The sequence below is a fragment of the Felis catus genome, chromosome D3, assembly GCF_018350175.1.
Source record: "Felis catus isolate Fca126 chromosome D3, F.catus_Fca126_mat1.0, whole genome shotgun sequence".
Taxonomy (NCBI): domain Eukaryota; kingdom Metazoa; phylum Chordata; class Mammalia; order Carnivora; family Felidae; genus Felis; species Felis catus.
The window spans coordinates 20,674,243-20,693,915 of NC_058379.1; the positions used below are offsets into that span (position 1 = coordinate 20,674,243).

Genomic DNA, 19,673 nt, shown 5'->3' on the forward strand with positions numbered 1-19,673 from the left:
AGTGTGACTATTAGGTTTTGAGAAATTTTTACTTTGCACCATTAAAAAGGCATATCCTGTCACAGAAAATTAAATTATGCTCCAAAGCTGAAGAGGTGAAAAGTGTGGGTAGCTCAGACAACACACGAACTTTCCCACCTGTTTCTCTCCTTCACGATCTTCATTGCACACAGACTAGAAGCATCTGGCATGTGCTGTGGATCCAGCTCTTGTCTTTTCAGATGAAGAAATATTCAATATTAATTTGGTCTCTGTAATCAAATTAATAAATGAGACCATGGCTGTTAATGCTATTTGAATAAGAAGTATGTCACAGGGAGCAATGAGGTCTCAGAGACTCACTGCTGGTTCATACATTTGGGAGGTGGACGCCCTCTCCATCACTACAGGCAGAGAAGAAAGAAGGAAGCACAATCTTGTAGCGTGACACTGGGAAATGGACTCACTCTGACACAAGGGGGATGGGGGCGCGTGGTCATGAACCACTGGACACAAGTATGGAACCAGGGAGCCTCTTTTCCTTGGTGGTGTTGACTACTCCCCCCACCATAATTTTCTCCCCTGCCTCTAAGGGCTGAGCCAGTCTGAGCCCATGAGGAGGTTCTGGTTGTAATATCCCATAGATTTAGATCCTTGTGGGATGCCACTATCCATATGCAGCATGCAGTGACAGTCAGCCTCATCTTCAGGCTGTGCCCCTGAGATGTGAGGGTGGCTTTGTTCCTAGAGATGGACCTGGAGAAGCCATCATGGGCCCCAAGTGGGTGGGTGGTTGTCTGGTAGAGACTGATCCAGAGCGAAAGGCACAGGTAAGTGTGGCCATCCGTCCTGGAGACCCTGCCAGTGAAAGCTCCTGGGTCACCACAGTCTGAGAATCCACCCTCAAAACCGTCAGGAGAAACCAGTATATTTATGAGAGACAAAAGTCAGTTGAGATTGAAATCTTTAAGGGCAGAATGACTTTTCTTGGGGCTCCTGGCTGGTTCAGTTGGTTAAGCGTCCGGCTTTAGCTCAGGTCACACTCTCACGGTTCATGAGTTTGAGCCCCACATCAGGCTCTGTGCTGACAGCTCAGAGCCTGGAACCGGCTTCAGATTCTGTGTCTCCCTCTCTCTGCCCCTCCCTTGTTCATGCTCTCTGTCTCTCTCTCAATAAATAAATAAACATTAAAAAATTCTTTAAAAAATGAATGACTTCTCTTATACCCTGGAGTGATTCCTAGGAAGTAAACCCTTCTTTAATGACCCTGTGTTTTTCCTGCAATGCACCCCACATTCTTGTGGCGACAGACAGGAGATGACGGTATAGGTTCATGAACTGATTAGTGGAAAGGGGAGGAGGGATAAGGGGAAGAGTGGAATTTGGGAAAAGAAAAGACCCTAGGCCTGGAGATGTAACATGACATTAATGAATAGAGAAAGAACATTCAGGTGGGACACTGACAAAGAGAGTTCCAAGTGTGGGATAACCAGGAGACTTCATTTGTGACTCTTAATAGTAAGCTTTGTGTCTTTCAGAGGCAGAGTCACAGTGGCATTGGAATCAGGCAGACAGTGATCTGACTCCCTGTGAACAGGACCCTGTGAGGTGGAAACACTCAGCAATGACACAGAGGTGACTGAGGGAGCCTGAGAGCAGGAGCAGCCCCATATGGACTGTGTGGAAAAAAAAGAGTGGTTCCAGTACTGGCCCCTGAGTCTGTTCCTCACCCGACAGAGTGAGAGCAAAAGAAAAGGTCTCAGGTGCGTGGTTGTCTAGAAATGGTCACCATTAAGGTTTCTGGAAAACTTTGTACCTTCTAACAACCTCAGGGAATAGGAGGCCATCATAGTAGGAATATGTGTTCTGCTTTCTACTTCTCATGGGACTGTTTGCATTTCAGGTCAGAACCTCATGCCTCTGAGGGTGTGTTGGGCTGGAGTTGATCTGGTGCAGGGGCATCCGAATGGTCTGGGGGATGAGCTGTAGTTTTATGAGACATAAAGACCCTGGCCTGTGTCCCCTGTGCAGATTGTCCATAGTCCATGCTCCGACCTGAACAACATGGAGGATGGAGGGAAGATGATACAGGTGGCTGGGACTTCTTTGGCGAAGCTTCCATCATTTTCTTCTACCTGGACCCCAAATCTCCCAACTACATGGCTAGTCAGTGAGTCCAGGTCCCACCAGACAGTCACTGTGTTACCCAAAGCAATAGGTGACCCTTCCCTGGTTGCCATGCTGGTGTCAGGGCAGAGGGTGGCATGGTTTGATCCAGTCATCCTGAAAGCTGGGGTTTATTACCAGTGGGTCCGTAAGGGCCAGTCTCTGTCATCCAGACGTTATGTTGTGTGGACATTACCTGGGACTGCAGACACATTTTCCCCATGTGGGAAGTCAGTGTGAGACACAGTACATTTGGCTTATGTGTCCTCTTTCTTGCCCAAGGCGGTGTCAGCTCTCTGAGCATGGGGACCCTCCCTGTCATTTCTGTACTGCGATCTGAGCCCCGAGCCCACATAGGTCATGTAGTGAGGGTTCTCTCAATGCCACACATGTAGAGCATGTGGACGGTTGACTATCCTCAGTCAGACACAGCTATGCTCTGTGTCGCTGGTTCTGTCCTGGTGCTTTGATATGGACTGAACTGTGTCCCCGTAGATTCCTATATGGAAACCCACACTATGACTTCATAGACTTTATAGAAGAGGTACACAGCATGGGTGAGCACACGTGGAAATGCCACGTGAGGACCCAGGACGAATGTAACCACTTGCAAGCCAAGGAGAGAGACCTCAGGGGACATCGAACTTGCCATCACCTTGAACTTGGACATTTAGCCTCCAAAACTGTGAGAAAATAAATATCTTTTGATTTGCTCACCCAGTGGGTGGTATGATGTTACGGCAGCCCCAGCAGGCAGGCACAATCCTCAAGGACTCTGTCCCCAGGGCAACCTGTCCCATCATCCAGGAATTTCTGCTCAGTTTGCAAAAAACAGAAAATGTGCTCCTACAAGGACAGGGTTTGGTGTCTGAATTGAGAGGACAAGGACACACACTCAAGAGAAAGTTCACTGGTTTGGATTTCAGACCTCCATTTTAGGGAAGCAGCTGGCAGAAGGTGGGGGCTGCACAAGGAAAGCGCATCAGTGTGGGGACAGCAGGTTTTTGTCTCACTTCCCCACGGGCCTGGAGCTCTGTGTGAGCTCTCAGACTATCATCCCATGCTGAGCAGTAATAATCAGCCTCGTCCTCAGCCTGGAGCCCAGTGATGGTCAGGGTGCCTGTGCTGCCAGACTTGGAGCCAGAGAATCGTTCAGAGACCCCCGAGGGTCTGCTATCATCCCAAAGGATTATGGTTTTGGGGGTTGTGCCTGGGAGTTGTTGGTACCAGTTCACAAAATTGTTACTGATGTGGGAGCTGCTTCCAGTGCAGGAGATGGTGACCCTCTGGCCCAAGGAGCCTGACACCGAGGATGGCTGAGTCAGTACAGACTGGGCCCAGGACCCTGGAAAATGAAGAGATACAAACAGGGTGAAGCAGGGGTCTGGACACAAGAGGGTGGAAGCAAGGCCCACGTGTCCCCCCAGAGCCCCTTCGCCTGTCCCCACATCCAATCACCTGTGCAGTGAGTGAAGAGGGCAAGAAGGACAGGAGACCAGGACATGGTGGAGACCATCACCAGTCCTGTCTTCTGTGCCCACAGCTGAGCAGACCTCCCCTAATCTCTCCCTTTTTTATCCACTGAGAGAGGGAGGGCCTGTCCATGCAAATGATTCCCCAGCTCTTTGAGCCCTCACTGAACCTGAGTCAGGTGCCTCTGCCTGTGGATGTCAGGGGGTGGGCAGAGGAATGGCTGTGTGGGGCCAGGCTGTGCAGAAGTCACAGTTATGAGGCTCGAGCAGAAGGCACAGGCAGTGCAGGTGGCAGGTCTCAGGTCTCATCACCCCTGAACCCTCAGAAACGGGACCTGTGAGCCCCCTTGTGTCCAGACTCAGAAACATCATTGTGCAAAATGGTAACCAGAGCCCATAAAAGGAGCTCCTGTCCCCCGTTGCTTTGTCCACTGCCCTTTTCCTAGGGCCAGGCCAGGTATCCTCCTGGGTAGCCTCCCATATCCTCAAACCAGACTTTCTGCTCTACTCAGACTCCTCCGGAAAAGCCACGCCATGTTTCCCTGTATATTTCATGGGTCAGGACTGAGGTGGTATTTCTACAAAAACGCCACTTAGATCAGAATCATGTCCGGAGCTGTGACGAGTACCAAAGGACACATGGCCCCTTCTGTGTAAGATTCTGTGTTCTTTTCTATTATGTTCTTCCTCCCTGGTTTCCAGATCTCTCCTGCTCTGAGGTTCCCACAGCCTGAACAGAAGCTCTCCTTCTGTCCTCAGTGCTGTGGGAAGGAACAACTGTGTGTATTCCTAGGGGCACTGTCCACTAAAAATCTTTGACCTCTGTCACTATGTCTGCTTATTTGAAACAACAGTTCTCCACACACTGTGGTTAGTGATTCCCTCCCAGGATCTGTCCCCCCAGCACACAGACACAAGTCTGCAGGGGTCCTGTGTGTGGCACTGAACCCAGAGCCCAAGGACAAACCTGCAGGAAGTTCCAAGAGGGAAGGAGTGACCGCAGCAGGTGCTCTGACAGGGTTCCAGTGACACGGTTTATGTGTTAGTCACCACTTAGCCAAGTGTGCACTTTAGAAATGGACAGAAAACATAAACAGACACTTCTCTAACGAAGACATCCAGATGGCCAACAGGCACATGGACGATGCTTAAAATCACTCCTCACCAGGGAAATACAAAGCAAAACCACACTGAGATACCACCTCATGCCAGTCAGAGTGGCTAAAATGAACCAATCAGGAGACTATAGATGCTGGAGAGGATGTGGAGAAACAGGAACCCTCCTGCACTGAGGGTTGCAAACTGGTGCAGCTGCTCTGGAAAACAGTGGGGAGGTTCCTCAAAAACTTAAAAATATATCTACCCTATGACCCAGCAATAGCACTGCTAGGAATTTACCCAAGGGATACAGGAGTGCTGATGCATAGGGGCACTTGTACCCCAATGTTTATAGCAGCACTTTCAACAATAGCCAAATATGGAAAGAGCCTAAATGTCCACCAACTGCTGAATGGATAAAGAAGATGTGGTTTATATATACAATGGAATACTACGTGACAATGAGAAAGAATGAAATCTGGCCATTTGCAGCAATGTGGATGGAACTGGAGGGTATTATGTAAAGTGAAATACTTTAGTGTATGTATGAAATACTTTAGTGTATGTATGAAATACATAAAGTGTAAAGTCAGTCAGACAAAGACAGATATCATATGCTTTCACTCTTATGTGGATCCTGAGAATTGTAACAGAAGACCATGGGGGAGGGGAAGGAAAAAAAGAAGTTCGAGAGGGAGGGAGCCAAACCATAAGAGACTCTTCAAAACTGAGAATAAACTGAGGGTTGATGGGAGGCTGGGAGGAAGGAGAGGATAGGTGATGGGTGTTGAGGAGGGCACCTGTTGGAATGAGTACTGGGTGTTGATGGACACCAATCTGACAATAATTTTCATATTAAATAATAATAATAATAATAAAATAAATGGGTGTGTGCTTCTGTATACAAAATTTCTCTCAGTAACATAGATTGAAACATTCTTGAAATTGATTGAAATGTTCTTATGAAAATGCAGATACAATCACTAGATTGTATTTATCTATTACAAATCACAGATCTGTATTTATTGCAGAGAAAAATAAATAGAAATTGTGGGAACAATGGAGAAGGGAATCCCTTTGTTGGAGGTTGAAGGAGTCAATAAAGTGTTTCGAAAATCATGTTTTCTTTGTCATGAGTATAGCATGGTGGAACTTTTCTGCAAGTAGGAGAGCCCGACATAATGCTCAGTGAAATCCCATGAGGGCCTATTTCTGTGAATTCCAGAACCATCTCTATAATGCAATTACCAAACACTGAGAGAGCTTCCAGGAAAGAGCGATTTGGGGTCAGACTTGTCTCTGGGGTGAATACAGCTCTATCTCTGTTCTTTGTGTCCAGGATATTCAGGATAGAAAAAAGCTCATTCAGACATCCATGAGTAGAGGAATGAACTTCTATCATCTGAGGCCAACGGGGCTGAAAACTTTCTGTCAGAGGTTCCATATGTGAGTGGTGGAGAGATGGCAATAAGGGGAACTGTGTCCGTGAGGTCACTGTCACTGTGGCCCTTGATTGGGACAGAAGAATTTTCAACAGAAGGCCAGATTGCTGCAGGTGTCACTGGGAAGACTGAGGCAGTGACAGCCCTGTTCCGAGAGCATGCACAGATTTTGTCGCGTGTCCTCATGTACCTTGAGCTCCGTGGGAGCATCAGTGAAGCTGCTGTCCCAGAATCAATCAACAGATCAGCTTTGGGGGCTGGCTGGATCCCAGAGATTGTTGGGGACTGAGCTGCCCATGGGGACAAAGAGTCTCCTTTGGATTCCAGCATCAGCCTTGTCCCAGGAGAGCAGGTGTTCAGAGCATGTGCTGGTTGCACTTGTGACAGGACCCCAGTCACACTGGATGTTGCTGGTGTTTCTGATGATGGGGATTCTGCCTCCTGGGATTCTGATTCTGGGAGTACTGGTTGAGTACATGTTGACCATGATTTCTGGAGACAAAGGGAAGCTGGGAACCTGAAGACTCTAGAACACTATACACTCAAAGGAGAGTTGTGTGTGTGCGTGTGTGTGTGTGTGTGTGTGTGTCCATCTGCATGTGTGTCTGTGTTTGTGTAAGACAGAGAAAGAGAGGGAGAGAGACAGAGAAACAGAGAGAGAAAGAGAGAATATGCTCCATGTATCCTCAGGAAGTCTTTCCTCAGAAGCCAACTACGTAGACAAGTGTACCCCTGACCCTCTAATGTCCTCTCTCTGCTCCTTGAGTGTGGTTCTCCATGCAAATCCATCACTGGGGCTGGCTCTTTAAAGAGCCTCCTGTGTTCTGGAGCTTGGAGCTAAAGAAGGCTAGTGTCTTGAAGGTCACTTCCCTTGCACAAGGATGGAATTTACACAAGGAAGAGGAATTTGGTGCAGATTAGTTCTGATAGGAATTCCATTGAATCATGAATTTGGATCTTGGGGATGGGTCTTTAGTCCATTTTCACCCCAACAGATACATATCCCACATCTGTGGGTTCAGGTCTCAGGAAGCACAAGACAGGGGTGACAACACAGTCCCTTCCTCCTGCCCTTCACAGCACAGCCACCCTCCACTGTGCCCCCAAGACCCCTGGATGCCTCCAGGGCGGTGACCATGAAAGAGTGCCTTTTTTATTTTGGAAAAAGGCTAATGCATGAGACTTCAATGATTGGAACAAAAGTGTGTGGTTGCATTAATCTCCTGATGGCCTCAGAAACAAATATTCTCAAAAACAAGAAAAATTGTCATGTCTGGAACTATGTAGCCAAGCCTTCTTTGTTGGCTAGGTCAACAGTTACCTTTTGTGGAACCTCAGTAAGTTTCAAGGGGGAAAAGTCATTGTACTAATGGCTTTTGTGGGCAAATACTCAAAGGCTGAATGAACCTTCATTTGTCACAAACAGAATAATATTGTTGTCATATTACAGAGATTTACTGAGGCTGGTGAGCATGGAAACTACAAGCAGAGATGAGAGCAAGAATCAGATGTTGAGCGGATTTCCTGCCAGTCCACTTTCTGCGACTTCTCATCACTAGAGATGAACCCTAGAGAGTGGAAATTACTGTAAGATTTTACTTCTCTCTGAAATCCTAACATAGAGATGGGTTCAGACCTGAAGAGCCGTGAGGAGAGACTAAAGGCCTGAGGGAGGCAGGAGCAGAAGGGAGAAGAGGAACCTGTGTTGGGAGGGGGAGGGGGTGAGGTGAGTCTGAAGAAGTTGTGACTCACTTTTTGTCAGATGGGTGAAAGAGAAAATTGTGTCTATGACCAAGGTGCTTATTAACATATCGAGTATGGATGTGTCATCAGTAACACAAGAGTCACAGTTTCTGGCCTGAGATTTGTGGATGAACATGACTGTCTAGTTCACCTTGTCCAGTTGAGACAATACTACTGTGTGATCTTAGAAACTATATAGGAGTCTCTGCGCCCTGGATCCTGACACAGAGTTTCTGAAATTCTTGTCATTTCCTAAGTGACAAGAGCACTAGAAGCTTCTTAATTGTAATGACATGACTCTGGGTGGGCTTCTGGATGGCTCCTGGATGGGGCTGGTGCCCAGAAAGACCAAGCCTTGATCAGAGCCTGTGAATATTCACCCCCTCATACTTGAGACAGGGAGGGAAGACTGACAGTGCAGTTAATGTCCAATCACGTCTACCGATCCCTCAATAAAAATGCCAAAGTTCAGGGTTTGAAGAGCTTCCGGTTTGGCGAACACATCCACTCTCAGAACAGATGCACCTCAACCGCATGGGGACTGAACCTCTGGTGCTCGAGACGCTCCCAGACGTGACACTAGGTGTCTCTTCATTATTTGTTCACCTGTCCCCTTCATATCTTTAATGAGCTGACAAAGGAGTCAGTGTCTCCCTGAGTTCTGTGAGCTGATCTGGTGCCTTAATGGACCTGAGGAGGGAGTCGTGGGAACCTTCGACGTGTAGCTACGTTGGACAGAGGGTGCCGGCAATCTACTAGTTCTTGTTGGCATCAAAATGGGGAGTAGCCTCCTGGTGCCGAGCCCTTCACCTGTGGATCTGACACTCTCTCTGTGCAGATAAACTAAGCCTTAAATTCAGGTAAATTGTAGGACACTCACCGTGTGTCCCACAGAATTTCTAGATATGGGAAAACAGATACAAAATGTATAATTGATGAACATGAGTGTGTGAAGTGAATATTCTGTGAGTAGCAAAGGAAATATAACTAAAGGGAGAGACAGAGATTTTGGTCGTAAAATAGTTGTTCTTGTTACTTTTCTCCAGACCCAGGGGCATGTGCAGTTGGGCTCCATTCCCTGATTCGCATGGGCTCCTGGGACATGTGTGCTGTCTCAGGCAAGAGCATCATCTGTGTGTCAGTCCTTCCTCCTCAAGGACAGCTCTCAGCACAGAGGTGTCTCCCCCACAGGAGCCTCCACAGAAGCTTCCCAATAACAGAGGCTCAGACACAAGGTCTGTGGACCCAGGGGTTTTTGACTCGCTTTCTCCACATCTGAGTCACTGTGAGTAGCCAAAGCTTCTCCCACTGCCATGAGCTGTAGCACAGGAAGAGTCAGCCTCGTCCTCAGGCTGCGGCCCAGAGAGGAGCAGAAGCCCTGCATTGGCCAAGGCATCTTTGGACCCAGAGAAGCAGCTGGGGATCCCAAGGCCCTGGTGCTTATTTGAGTCTGAGTAGTAGTACAGGAGATAGAGAAGGGCTCACTGGCTTCTGCTGGAACCAATGTATGTAATAGCTGCCAACACTGAAGCCACTGCTCAAGGTGCAGATGTCTGGCAATTGTTCCCGGGAGATGCAGACAGGGAGAGCGGCTGGGTCAGCACAGGCTAGGAGATACCTGTGGATCTCCCAGGGAGATACCCTTTGGGGATGCAGCTGGAAGTGGTAACCAAAATTCAGGATTCTGAGCAGAGGAGGAGTGATGTGGAGACCACCCTGTGAGCACAAGGCCTGTCCCTACCTGGGCAGTGAGGGAGGAGCAGGAGGAGGAGCAGCGTCCAGGCCATGGTGACACAACCCCTGCTCCCCACACTGGGCTCAACCGCCCCAGGCCTCCTTTTCTCCTCCACCCTCTGCCACAGGAGGGGCTGTGCATGCAAATGAGGTCCATCCAGTGCCTGCCCAGCCCCTCCCTGAGCCCTGGTGCTGGAGCTCAGCTCACACCACACACTGGGGAGGATGGGGATGGAACTCCTGCCCGGGGAAGCCCTGGGAGGTAGCACCTGCTGCGACACCACAAAGCCTCAAGGTCTGGTCTCCTTTGAGTGATTGGTCCTCACTGACCAGCTATGTAGGGACCACAGGGCTGTCCCACAGCGCATCCTGTTAATCTCACGTGGAAAAATGAAAATGAATAAAAAGAACTTGTAAGTGGTACATCTTAGTAAGAATACGTTAAATACATAGTTTCTTAGAAGTTACAAAATTGGCTGTCCTAGAAATACATTGACTGAATAGACCAATTCCAATAACAAACATGGAAAAGGTTATTACAGAAGCACTCCACAGAAATACGTTAGGTACAGATGTTTTCACAAGGGACATCTAACAAAACTTCAGAATTTAGATGATTCCACTTCTTTAGTTCATATTTTTTCATAATTTAACACGATATTGAATATTTCTTACTTCTTTTAAAAATGTTATAAAACTCAGAAATACACCTTCAAAATACCTTTTACAAAAAGGAAAATAGTAGAACAGTATCATGAAATATTGATAGACTTGTTGGGTGCAAAATATTAACAAAGAGACCTCAATACCATATTAATAAATTGAAATACTATCATTAAGTGTGATTTATTCCAATGATACAAGTTGAGTTACATAATAAGAAAGAGTTTTATATTACACACCATATTATTACATCATGAGATATGACCATATGGCCCCAGTTCGTCTCAAAAGGGTCTTTCACCACATTTAACACCATATCCTAATAACACCCACATAAAAATACAATCAGATACATCTATAATATGGTAAAAGACACACTCTCGCACACACTGATGATGTAGTCCTGAGGCCCACATCTTACTTCCTGCGGTAGTGAGGAGACGATTTCCACAAAGATCAAAAACAGGTAAAGGAGATCTTAACTTTTATGATTTTTAAATTATTCCTCAATAGTTAGAAAATGTAATTGAAAAGCCAAAATCAGTGGTTATTACTTAGCATTGATGGCAAAGGACAAGTGGTCATTCTTGAATATCCAGATGGCCGTCATGGCCTTAGGTTGGCTTGTGTTGCTGTAGCCGTGATGGCAGAGATCTCCTCAGTGAGGACTAGTCGCTGACTGTGACTAGTACTGGTGACACTAAGTAACAGAGACAAGATGGGTGGAACAAGGGCAGCAGAGAGAGGTCTTGTCCCACTTGACTGGGTGAAGAGCCCTGTGCAAAGTGTGGGGCAGTGACCCTGGATCTGAAGTGATTATTTCCTCCCATGCTGGCTGCATTCTACATGATGTCAGTCATCACATTTATGGGGCTTCTGCCCCAGACCCACAATAGCACATATTGCAGAGGTTTTCAGTGCAGAAATTGGGGACCTTGGCTCAAGTGACCCGTTTACCAACAGATGGATTGTGAGTCTGATGTCACTGCACCTGCTCCTTGATGAGCTGAGGAAAGGGCAGGTCCTGTGTGATCTCAGGGACTCCTTTTGTAAAATCTGGCAAAGGCTTCCTGTTTAAAGGTTTGAAGAAGAGACTCCAGGACATGGTGGAGACCCCACAGAGCTCTGTCTTCTGAGGTTCCATGCGGGGATTCTATCCACAAGCTCTCTTATCTTCTGGGCAGACTCTCCTGAGAGCCCACTTCCTCCTTGGAAATACATTTGAGCCGGTCGTTGTCCATCAGCCTCAAACGTACCAGATGCCATAGAGAAAAAGGACATGATCCACATTTGACTCTATGTGGTGAAGCATCCAGATCCAGGAGGTCACAGAGCAATGGGAGCTCACAGGTGGAAGCTGGTCACACATCAGTGAGGATACTGTTTGCCTCCTGCCCCTCCCACCAGCTGAGTGGTTTCCCAGTTGTCTGGATCAGCCCCTCCCCTCTGCAGGCCCCTGCCACACTGCTCCCCTGCTGCCCTCAGCACCATGTCTTCCGGCTGCTGTGGTCCCCTCTACACTCCAAGCAGAATGTTCATTTAGGCAGCAGTCTTACTGACGTCGTGACCCAACAGAGTGGAGTAAGAAAGGGGCTTTCTAGGTCTCTTAATGGAATGATGACACTTTCACATTTGGAAATGTATCTCAGTGGAAAACTATGATTTATTTCAAAATATCCATATCTGCCCAAAATATCCCTGGAACGCACAGTGTGTCTTGTGTTTGCAGGCACTGCATGTGGTAAATGTAAAGAAGATGAAGGGGTGTCGTTGGGGCACATATGGAGACAGTGCCCAAGTTCATGTGGAAATTTGGGAAAAAGTGCATGGAAATTTGGGACAAAGAACTTCCATCAGAGCTGTGGTACATACAGTGGGGACTATATGGTGAGTCAAGTGGTGTCCCTGCAGAGAGCTGGGGGACCCGTGGGTCAGAGAACAGGGCATGTGCCAAGGCCAGAAAAAGAGAGGAGGCTGGTTGCAGGTGACTCTAGTGAATATCCACTCAGAGCCAAACTGATGGACCAATGAGCACATGAATCCAACATCTCCCAATGGAATTGGAAGGGAAACACGGAAAATATACATACCTACACGAAAACCTGAAATGGTTTTTACTCATTGTGAATACACATATATTGATATGCCACAATTATAGTCACAACAATGCTACCCATGTTTACTTGCTAATTCTACAGGACCAGCCTGTAGACACTTCCATGGGGGTGGAATTTCTGCACTCAAGTGAACCCTTGCTGTCTGTCTATCCAGCTTCCCTGCCCAAGGCTTTCGCAAGTGGTAGCACACAGAGGAGGAGTTAATGAACTAACCCAGAGATACAGGTGGTCTGGGTGCTGATGATCCCCAGGCCCTGGCAGGTCAACATCGTCTAGTGAGCACACTGATGCCTGAAACCTGGAGGCCCTGAATGGTGTCCCTGATGGCAGGGGACAAACAGGATTGCCCCAGCCTTTCCCACATGCCCTCAAACACCAAGCCATCCCCCCAAAAAACAAATATTCCAGTGAAGAAATGGGCAAAAGACATGAATAGACACTTTTCCAAAGAAGACATCCAGATGGTTAAAGACACATGAAAAAAGGTTCTACATCACCCATCATCAAAGAAATACAAATTCAAACCACAATGAGATACCATCTCACACCAGTCAGAATGGCTAAAATTAACAACTCAGGCAAAAACGGATATTGGCAAGGATGCAGAGGAAAAGGATCTCAGTTGCACTGCTGGTGGGAATGCAAACTAGCACAGTAACTCTCAAAAACCGTATGGCGGTTCCTCAAAAAACTAAAAATGGAACTACCCATGGATGATAGGCATTGAGGAGGGCACTCGTTGGGATGAGCACTGGGTATTGTATGTACAGAAAACAAAAAGTACTACCCTACCACCCAGAAATTGCACTACTAAGTATTTGTCCAAGGGATACAAGTGTGTTGTTTCAAAGGGGCACAGGCAGCCCAATGTTTCTAGCAGCACTATCAACAATAGCCAAAGTATGGAAAGAGTCCAAATGTTCATTGACAGATGAATGGATGAAGAAGATGTGATATATATATATATATATATATATATATATATACACACACACACACACACACACACACACACACACACACAATGGAGTATTCCTTGGCAATCAAAAGAAAGAAGTCTTGCCTTTTGCAACCATGTGGATGAAACTAGAGTGTAGTATGCTAAGTGAAATTAGCCAGGAAGAGAAAGAGAAATATTATATGACTTCACTCATATGAGCAATTTAAGATACAAAATAGATGAACATAAGGGAAGGGTAGCAAAATTAATATAAAAACAAAGAGGGAGACAAACTATAAAGAGACCCTTACATATAGAGAACAAAGTGAGGGTTGCTGGCGGGGTTGTGGGGGGGCGTGGGCTAAATGGGTAAGAGGCATTAAGGAAGACACTTGTTGGGATGAGCACTGGGTGTTATACATAGGGGATGAATCACTGGAATCTACTCCTGAAATTATTATTGGATTATACGGTAACTAATTTAGATGCAAATAGACAAATAAATAAGTAAATAAACCACTAGCAAAATACACAAAATACGGTAACAGCCTTCAGAGATCATAGTTTCAGTTGTCTACAACCCCCTCGGCATTCACAGACAGAAAATGTATACTGAGATAACACACAGTCTCCCACACATATAGAACTCAGTCCCACACCCAGAAAATTAGATAATGAGATGAGGGTGGGGAGGGTATTTCTACAAGATGAAAAGGCTAACGTGACCTAGACACCATTATTATTCACCATCTTTCTGTAAGTGTTAGGCAATGCAAGTGAATAAGAAAAACCACTGCTTGGATCTCAGCATTGATGGGAATGGACAGGGACTCATTTCAAAAGACAAAAGTTTATGATTTAGTCATATATACTCTGGGGCTGGTGCTGCAGGGAGAGAAGAAGTCATCCCAAAGAGTGAAAAGAACAGTTCTTTCTACTAATACAAGGATTACATAGGGCTGGAAACTTCTAGAAATAGGTAAATGGCCAAGGATGGAGACCCTGGCTTCCTCAGAAGTCAGGTGGGAGCTGAGAACACTGGACCTACGACCCCCAGTCCATGAACTTAGAGACCTTGTGTCTCAACATGATGGGCGAGATGAGCTTTCTGTGTCCTTTGAGACCCTCTGTCTAGGAAGGGGCTGCTGTGAGTGACGTTGGGGACAGAAGGGAAGGAGGAGCCCTCACTCCCAGGTGGTGCTGTTGCATGCACCGGGGCCCATGGTGGCAGCAGCAGGAGCATCAGAAGCAAAAGTCACAGGCTGAACCTGAGCAGCTGCTGGGGCCTCGCCCTCCCAGCAGATGAGAAAGGGGTTCTGCTTTCAGTTCTCATGGGCCTGGGACTCTGTGTGAGCCCACAATGCTGCCCCAGGAGGGGCAAGGACCAGAAGCCTCCTCCTCAGCCCTCAGCCCTCAGCCCAGGGAAGATCTGGGAGCCAGAGTTGCTAGACATGGAGCCAAAGAGGGAATCAGGATCCACAATGGATCCAACTATCATAATAGATGAGGATTTAGGGGCAATTAGTGGGAGCTTTTGTTACCAGGACACATAGCGGACACTTCCGATGTGTCCTGACTCAGAGCTGGATTTGTGTTCCTGTTTCTGCTGTGACCTGTCATGGACCCTGTCCTCAGGGCAGCCTGCCTTTGGCACCCAGGAATGTGCTCAGTTTGAGAAAATCACACAGTATATTGATCCGAAAGACAGGCTTCAAGGAGGAATTGCAAAGAATGTGGAAAGATTTTGTAGACATATTGCTTGTGAAGGGTCTCAGACCCCAGCTTGCACGAAAAAAACAAAGAAGTACTTGACTTGGCCAAAAAGTCAGAGCTTCACAGGAAGTCCCATTGCAGTGGGGACAGCAGGTTTTTGTCTCACTTCCCCACAGGCCTGGAGCACTGTGTCAGCACCTTGCATAACGTCAACAGACAGGCAATAATAATCAGCCTCGTCCTCGGCCTGGAGCCCAGTGATGGTCAAGGAGCCTGTGTTGCCAGACGTGGAACCAGAAAATCTGTCAGGGACCCCTGAGGGTCGATTGCTACTACCATAGATGAGGAGTTTAGGGGCCTTTCCTGGATGCTGTTGGTACCAGTTCACACCAGCAATACCGATGTTGCTCCTACTTCCAGCGCAGGAGATGGTGACCGTCTGGCCCAGGCCCCCAGACACTGAGGGCGGCTGAGTCAGCTCAGACTGGGCCCAGGACCCTGGAAGGGGAGAGACAAAGAGAGCATGATGCTGGGATCTAGAGACCAGAGGAGAATCCAAGGCCCACGTGTCCTCCCTGGACCACTTCCTCTGTTCCCTTATCTAGTCACCTGTGCAGTAGATGAGGAGGGTGAGGAGAAGAGGGAACCAGGCCATGGTGGAGGTCATCACCGACCCTGCCTTCTGTGGATCCACAGCTGAGCAGATCTCCTCTAATCCCTTCCTTCCCCTTTTCATCCTCTGAGAGAGGGAGGGCCCATCCATGCAAATCAGACCAGCAGCTCTCTGACACTTCACTGACCCTGGGTCAAGTCCCTCTGCCTGAGGATGTCAGGTGGGTTGGACGGAGAGGTGGTCTCTGGGGCCATGCCAGGAGAGGGGAGGTCACAGTTTGGAGTCCTGAGCAGAGGGCACAGGCATTGTCCACATACAGGTCCCAGCTCTAATCATGGCTGCCCCTCAGAAGTAGGTGACGACCACCCCCTGGTGTCCAGGCCCAGACACAGCATATGTGACATGGTGAGCAGATCTCATCAGAGTTCCTGCCTTCCCACTGCTCTGTCCACCATCCCCTTCCTTCGGGACAGGCCAGGTGTCCTCTGTGTGGCCTCCCATCCCCTGAGGACACACTGTGCTCTCCTCTGGCTCCGCATAGTGAGTCTGTCCACAGCGCCCTTGGCTATTATTGATGGGGCAGCACTGACGTGGTGACTCTTGTACAACCACACAGATGAGGATCAGGGCCACAGAGCGATGGGTCCACATTGACACATGGCCGGTTCTGTGCAGGAGGCCAACTTCTTCCCCCTTCCCTGCTTCCTCTCTGGTCTGAGAGTTTTCCTTTCCCAGAAGCTCCCTCAGCACTGAGGACACAGGGACACCTTTTCTCCAGGTTGTGGGTAGAAGCCCACATCCCTCGTGTGCATTCCTACAGGGTTCCACACTGAAAATCTTTGTCAGCTGTCACTCTTGCCACCTCACGTCACATACTGGGGATGATGGAGATTGGCTTCACCCTTGGGGAGACCCCTGCAAGGAAGCACCTGTTGAGGCAATACACATGTCCTTGCTCAAGTGGGGACTCTGCCACACCAGAAAGGACACAGCTGCTGAGTCTCCCTCAGGAAGTATGGGGCCCAGTCCCCAGTCCCAGGTTCCTTTTAGTGAATGGTCCCCACTGAGGCCCTGTGTAGGGAGACAGGGCAGTCCCACAGCGCCCCCTCCTGGCTGAAAGGCACCCAGCCCACTGTGTCCCACAGCCCTGAGAGCCCAGCGGGTTTCCTCACTTCTGTTTGTTCGCACATCATTGAGCTGAATCTTGGATAATGTGACCCTATAGTGCTGCCCATGTTCAATGTAGTATTTTTCACTCTCCAAAGAAGCCCTAGTCCATAGGATTTGGAGGCATTTACCTCAATTAAATGGTAAGTTGCCAGTTCTTTGCAGAAGATACTCCAGACCTCACGTCCCTCCTCTGGCCTACAATTGAGAATATGTCTATCTCGTGAATATTTGAAAACTCCTGTGCGTTAAAGCAATGGACTCCAGCTACTGTCCATTAAATTGAGTATTATGTTAATCTTCTATATTTTTAGGTAATTTCCTTGGCTTACTACATTAAAAAAAAAAAGGAAATAACAACGAATTTATATTTGATGAAGTCCTATTTAGCAAGTGTCATTTTTTGTTTTTCTTTTTTTGTTTTTTCATGGGTTAGCCTGACAGTGTCTTATTTAAACATTTTTATAGAAACCCTAGATCCTGAATATTTTCTCCTTTATTATGTTTGTAGCTTTATGTTTTACAGATATGTCTATAATCCTTTTAGTGATTTTTTAATATATATAAAGTCAGTTTCAAGTATGATTCATTTCTCTCTCAGGATATCCAACTGTTCTGTGGCCATTTGTCCAAAAGTCCATCCTTTCTCCTCGGAAAGGCTTCTTATACTTTGTAAAAGAAAAGAAGTGTTTATCCTTCATTCTGTGGGTCCTTTTCTGGGTTTTATGTTCTGTTATCTTGGCCAATATGTCTATCCTCTATCCATACCACCCTGACTTGCTAGGACAGGAACTGAATTACACTTTTATCCAATTTGGGAAGAACTGGCATATTTACTATAATGAGTCTTCTAATCCATGAACGGAACTTATCCTTCCTTGTTTTAGATCCACTTTGATTACATTTACCAGCATTGTCCAGATTTCAGCACCTGTGGCTTATACTTGTTTTGTGAAATATGCCCCTAAATAGTTCATCGAGTGGTTTTAAGATTTTTTAATTTTCACCTGTTTATTGCTAGCATGTATACATCTATATGATCTTTCTATGTTGATCTTTATTCTAAAATGTTTCCAAAATTATTTATGACTCTTTGAATTTATATATTTGCATACTCCATTGTAGCTTCCTTTGTAGTTTTCCTGTAGGTCATTCTCTCACCTGTAATGGGACAATTGTCTCTTGTTCTTCCTCATCGGAATGCCTCTCATGTTTGTCTTGCCTTATGGTTCTGACAGACACATCCAGTCCTATGTGGAACAGCAGTGTTGAGAGAGGACATGGTGGCCTTGCTCCCTACCCGTGGTGGGAAAGATTTCAGTGCTTCGTCTCTGTGTGTGTTCACCGAAGGGAAGGTGTTTTATAGTTTTCTTTACCAAACTGAAGATGTACTCTTCTATATTTTGTTCTCTGAAAACTTTTATCACTCTCATTCATATACCCATTCATTCTTTTCCATGAGCACAAATAGGTCTTGAGCTGTGCAGGAAGTGGAAGAGAATTCATCCTACCTGAGAGAGTGAGGGAGACGCTTTCATCGGTCTTTCTTTTTTAATTTTTTTAATGTTTATACATACGTGAGAGAGAGACAGATGGAACCCAAGTGAGGGAATGGCAGAGAGAGAGGGAGACAGAATGGGAAGCAGGCTGGAGGCTCCGAGGTGTCAGCAGAGAGCCCGACATGGCACTTGAACTCAGTAGCCATGAGATCATGACCTGAGCCGAAGTCACATATTTAACTGACGGAGCCACCCAGGGGCCCCTCAGCTGTCATTTAATACTTTGGCTATTATCGCAACTGATTTATTTCTACTTCTTCTTTGGTGTCAAGGAGACAAGGCAGGAGGCCTGGTGAGACAGATACCACTCCCTCTTGTCCAATATGAGGGTGGGTGAGAGGATACTTATGACATGGAAGAAATGGCATTTTCTCTCTCCCTTTTCCTGCTGGTTTCTTCACTTCCTTATACTCCCTGTCCCTCGTCACTTTCTTAAAATCCTGGGTCATCATCAGCATGATCACAATCCATCCCACATACCCCTCGAGGTTTAGTCCCACCCACCTCACTGACCACCCACCCCATCAAATCCACATACTGCTCCCTCTCCAGCTGAGTCCCCCAGCTGACTCGCTGCAGGTGCACATGGCCGTGATGGCTGCTCCCGCTGTGAATGTATGAGACTCTCTCCAGGGCATCCCAAGTGAGACACCCTGTGATCTTTCATTTCTCACATTCCTCTCTGTAGTCCATTGTTAGGGCTGTCCTTATCTACAGTGCACAATCAGACTTCTTCAATCTTCTTGAAATGAGAAAGTATCTTCCACCCAGACTCCACACTGGAAAATAGAAGCTAGAATGTAAGTTTCATGGCGTCACCCACTAATTGTGAACAGGCTTATGTTTTGTTTTCTTATTGATGACAAAAGAAGATGTTCACTGTGGGGCATAAGCGTAGGAGTCTCCCGGGCTTACACCAAGGGGCTAACAAGGCATAAAGAAATACAACGCCATAGAATGCTCACAACTGAGTGCTGGGAGCTGAGCTCTCCTAACCTGCGTGGCAGGCCCCGGGCTGTGGACGGATTGGTGACTGCAGGGCGGCCTTACGGTTAGCCCTTGCCATCCCCTATGGAGACTCCTCTACTTGCAGGAAGGTTAGCCTCATGCATTTGCCAGCAAAGAGGGCCTGTAAGGAGAGACATACGGATCTGAAAGCCTCACTCCGGCAACTAAGGAGTGTATCTCTAGGCACAGGTGACTTCAACCCCTAGGCCCACCTGGCCCCCCGGAGGCATTCCAGATGGTGACTGAACCTAGTCGGTTA

General features: G+C 47.2%; 2 gene segments (V, D, J or C); both read right to left on the reverse strand.

Annotated features, from left to right (window-relative positions):
• LOC109496970 overlaps positions 1-19,673 on the reverse strand; it is a 927,213-nt gene that overhangs the window by 678,157 nt on the left and 229,383 nt on the right.
• LOC123381354 lies at positions 3,081-3,752 on the reverse strand. The segment is given in 2 exon segments: positions 3,081-3,490; positions 3,604-3,752. Coding segments are annotated over 2 exon segments (468 nt in total).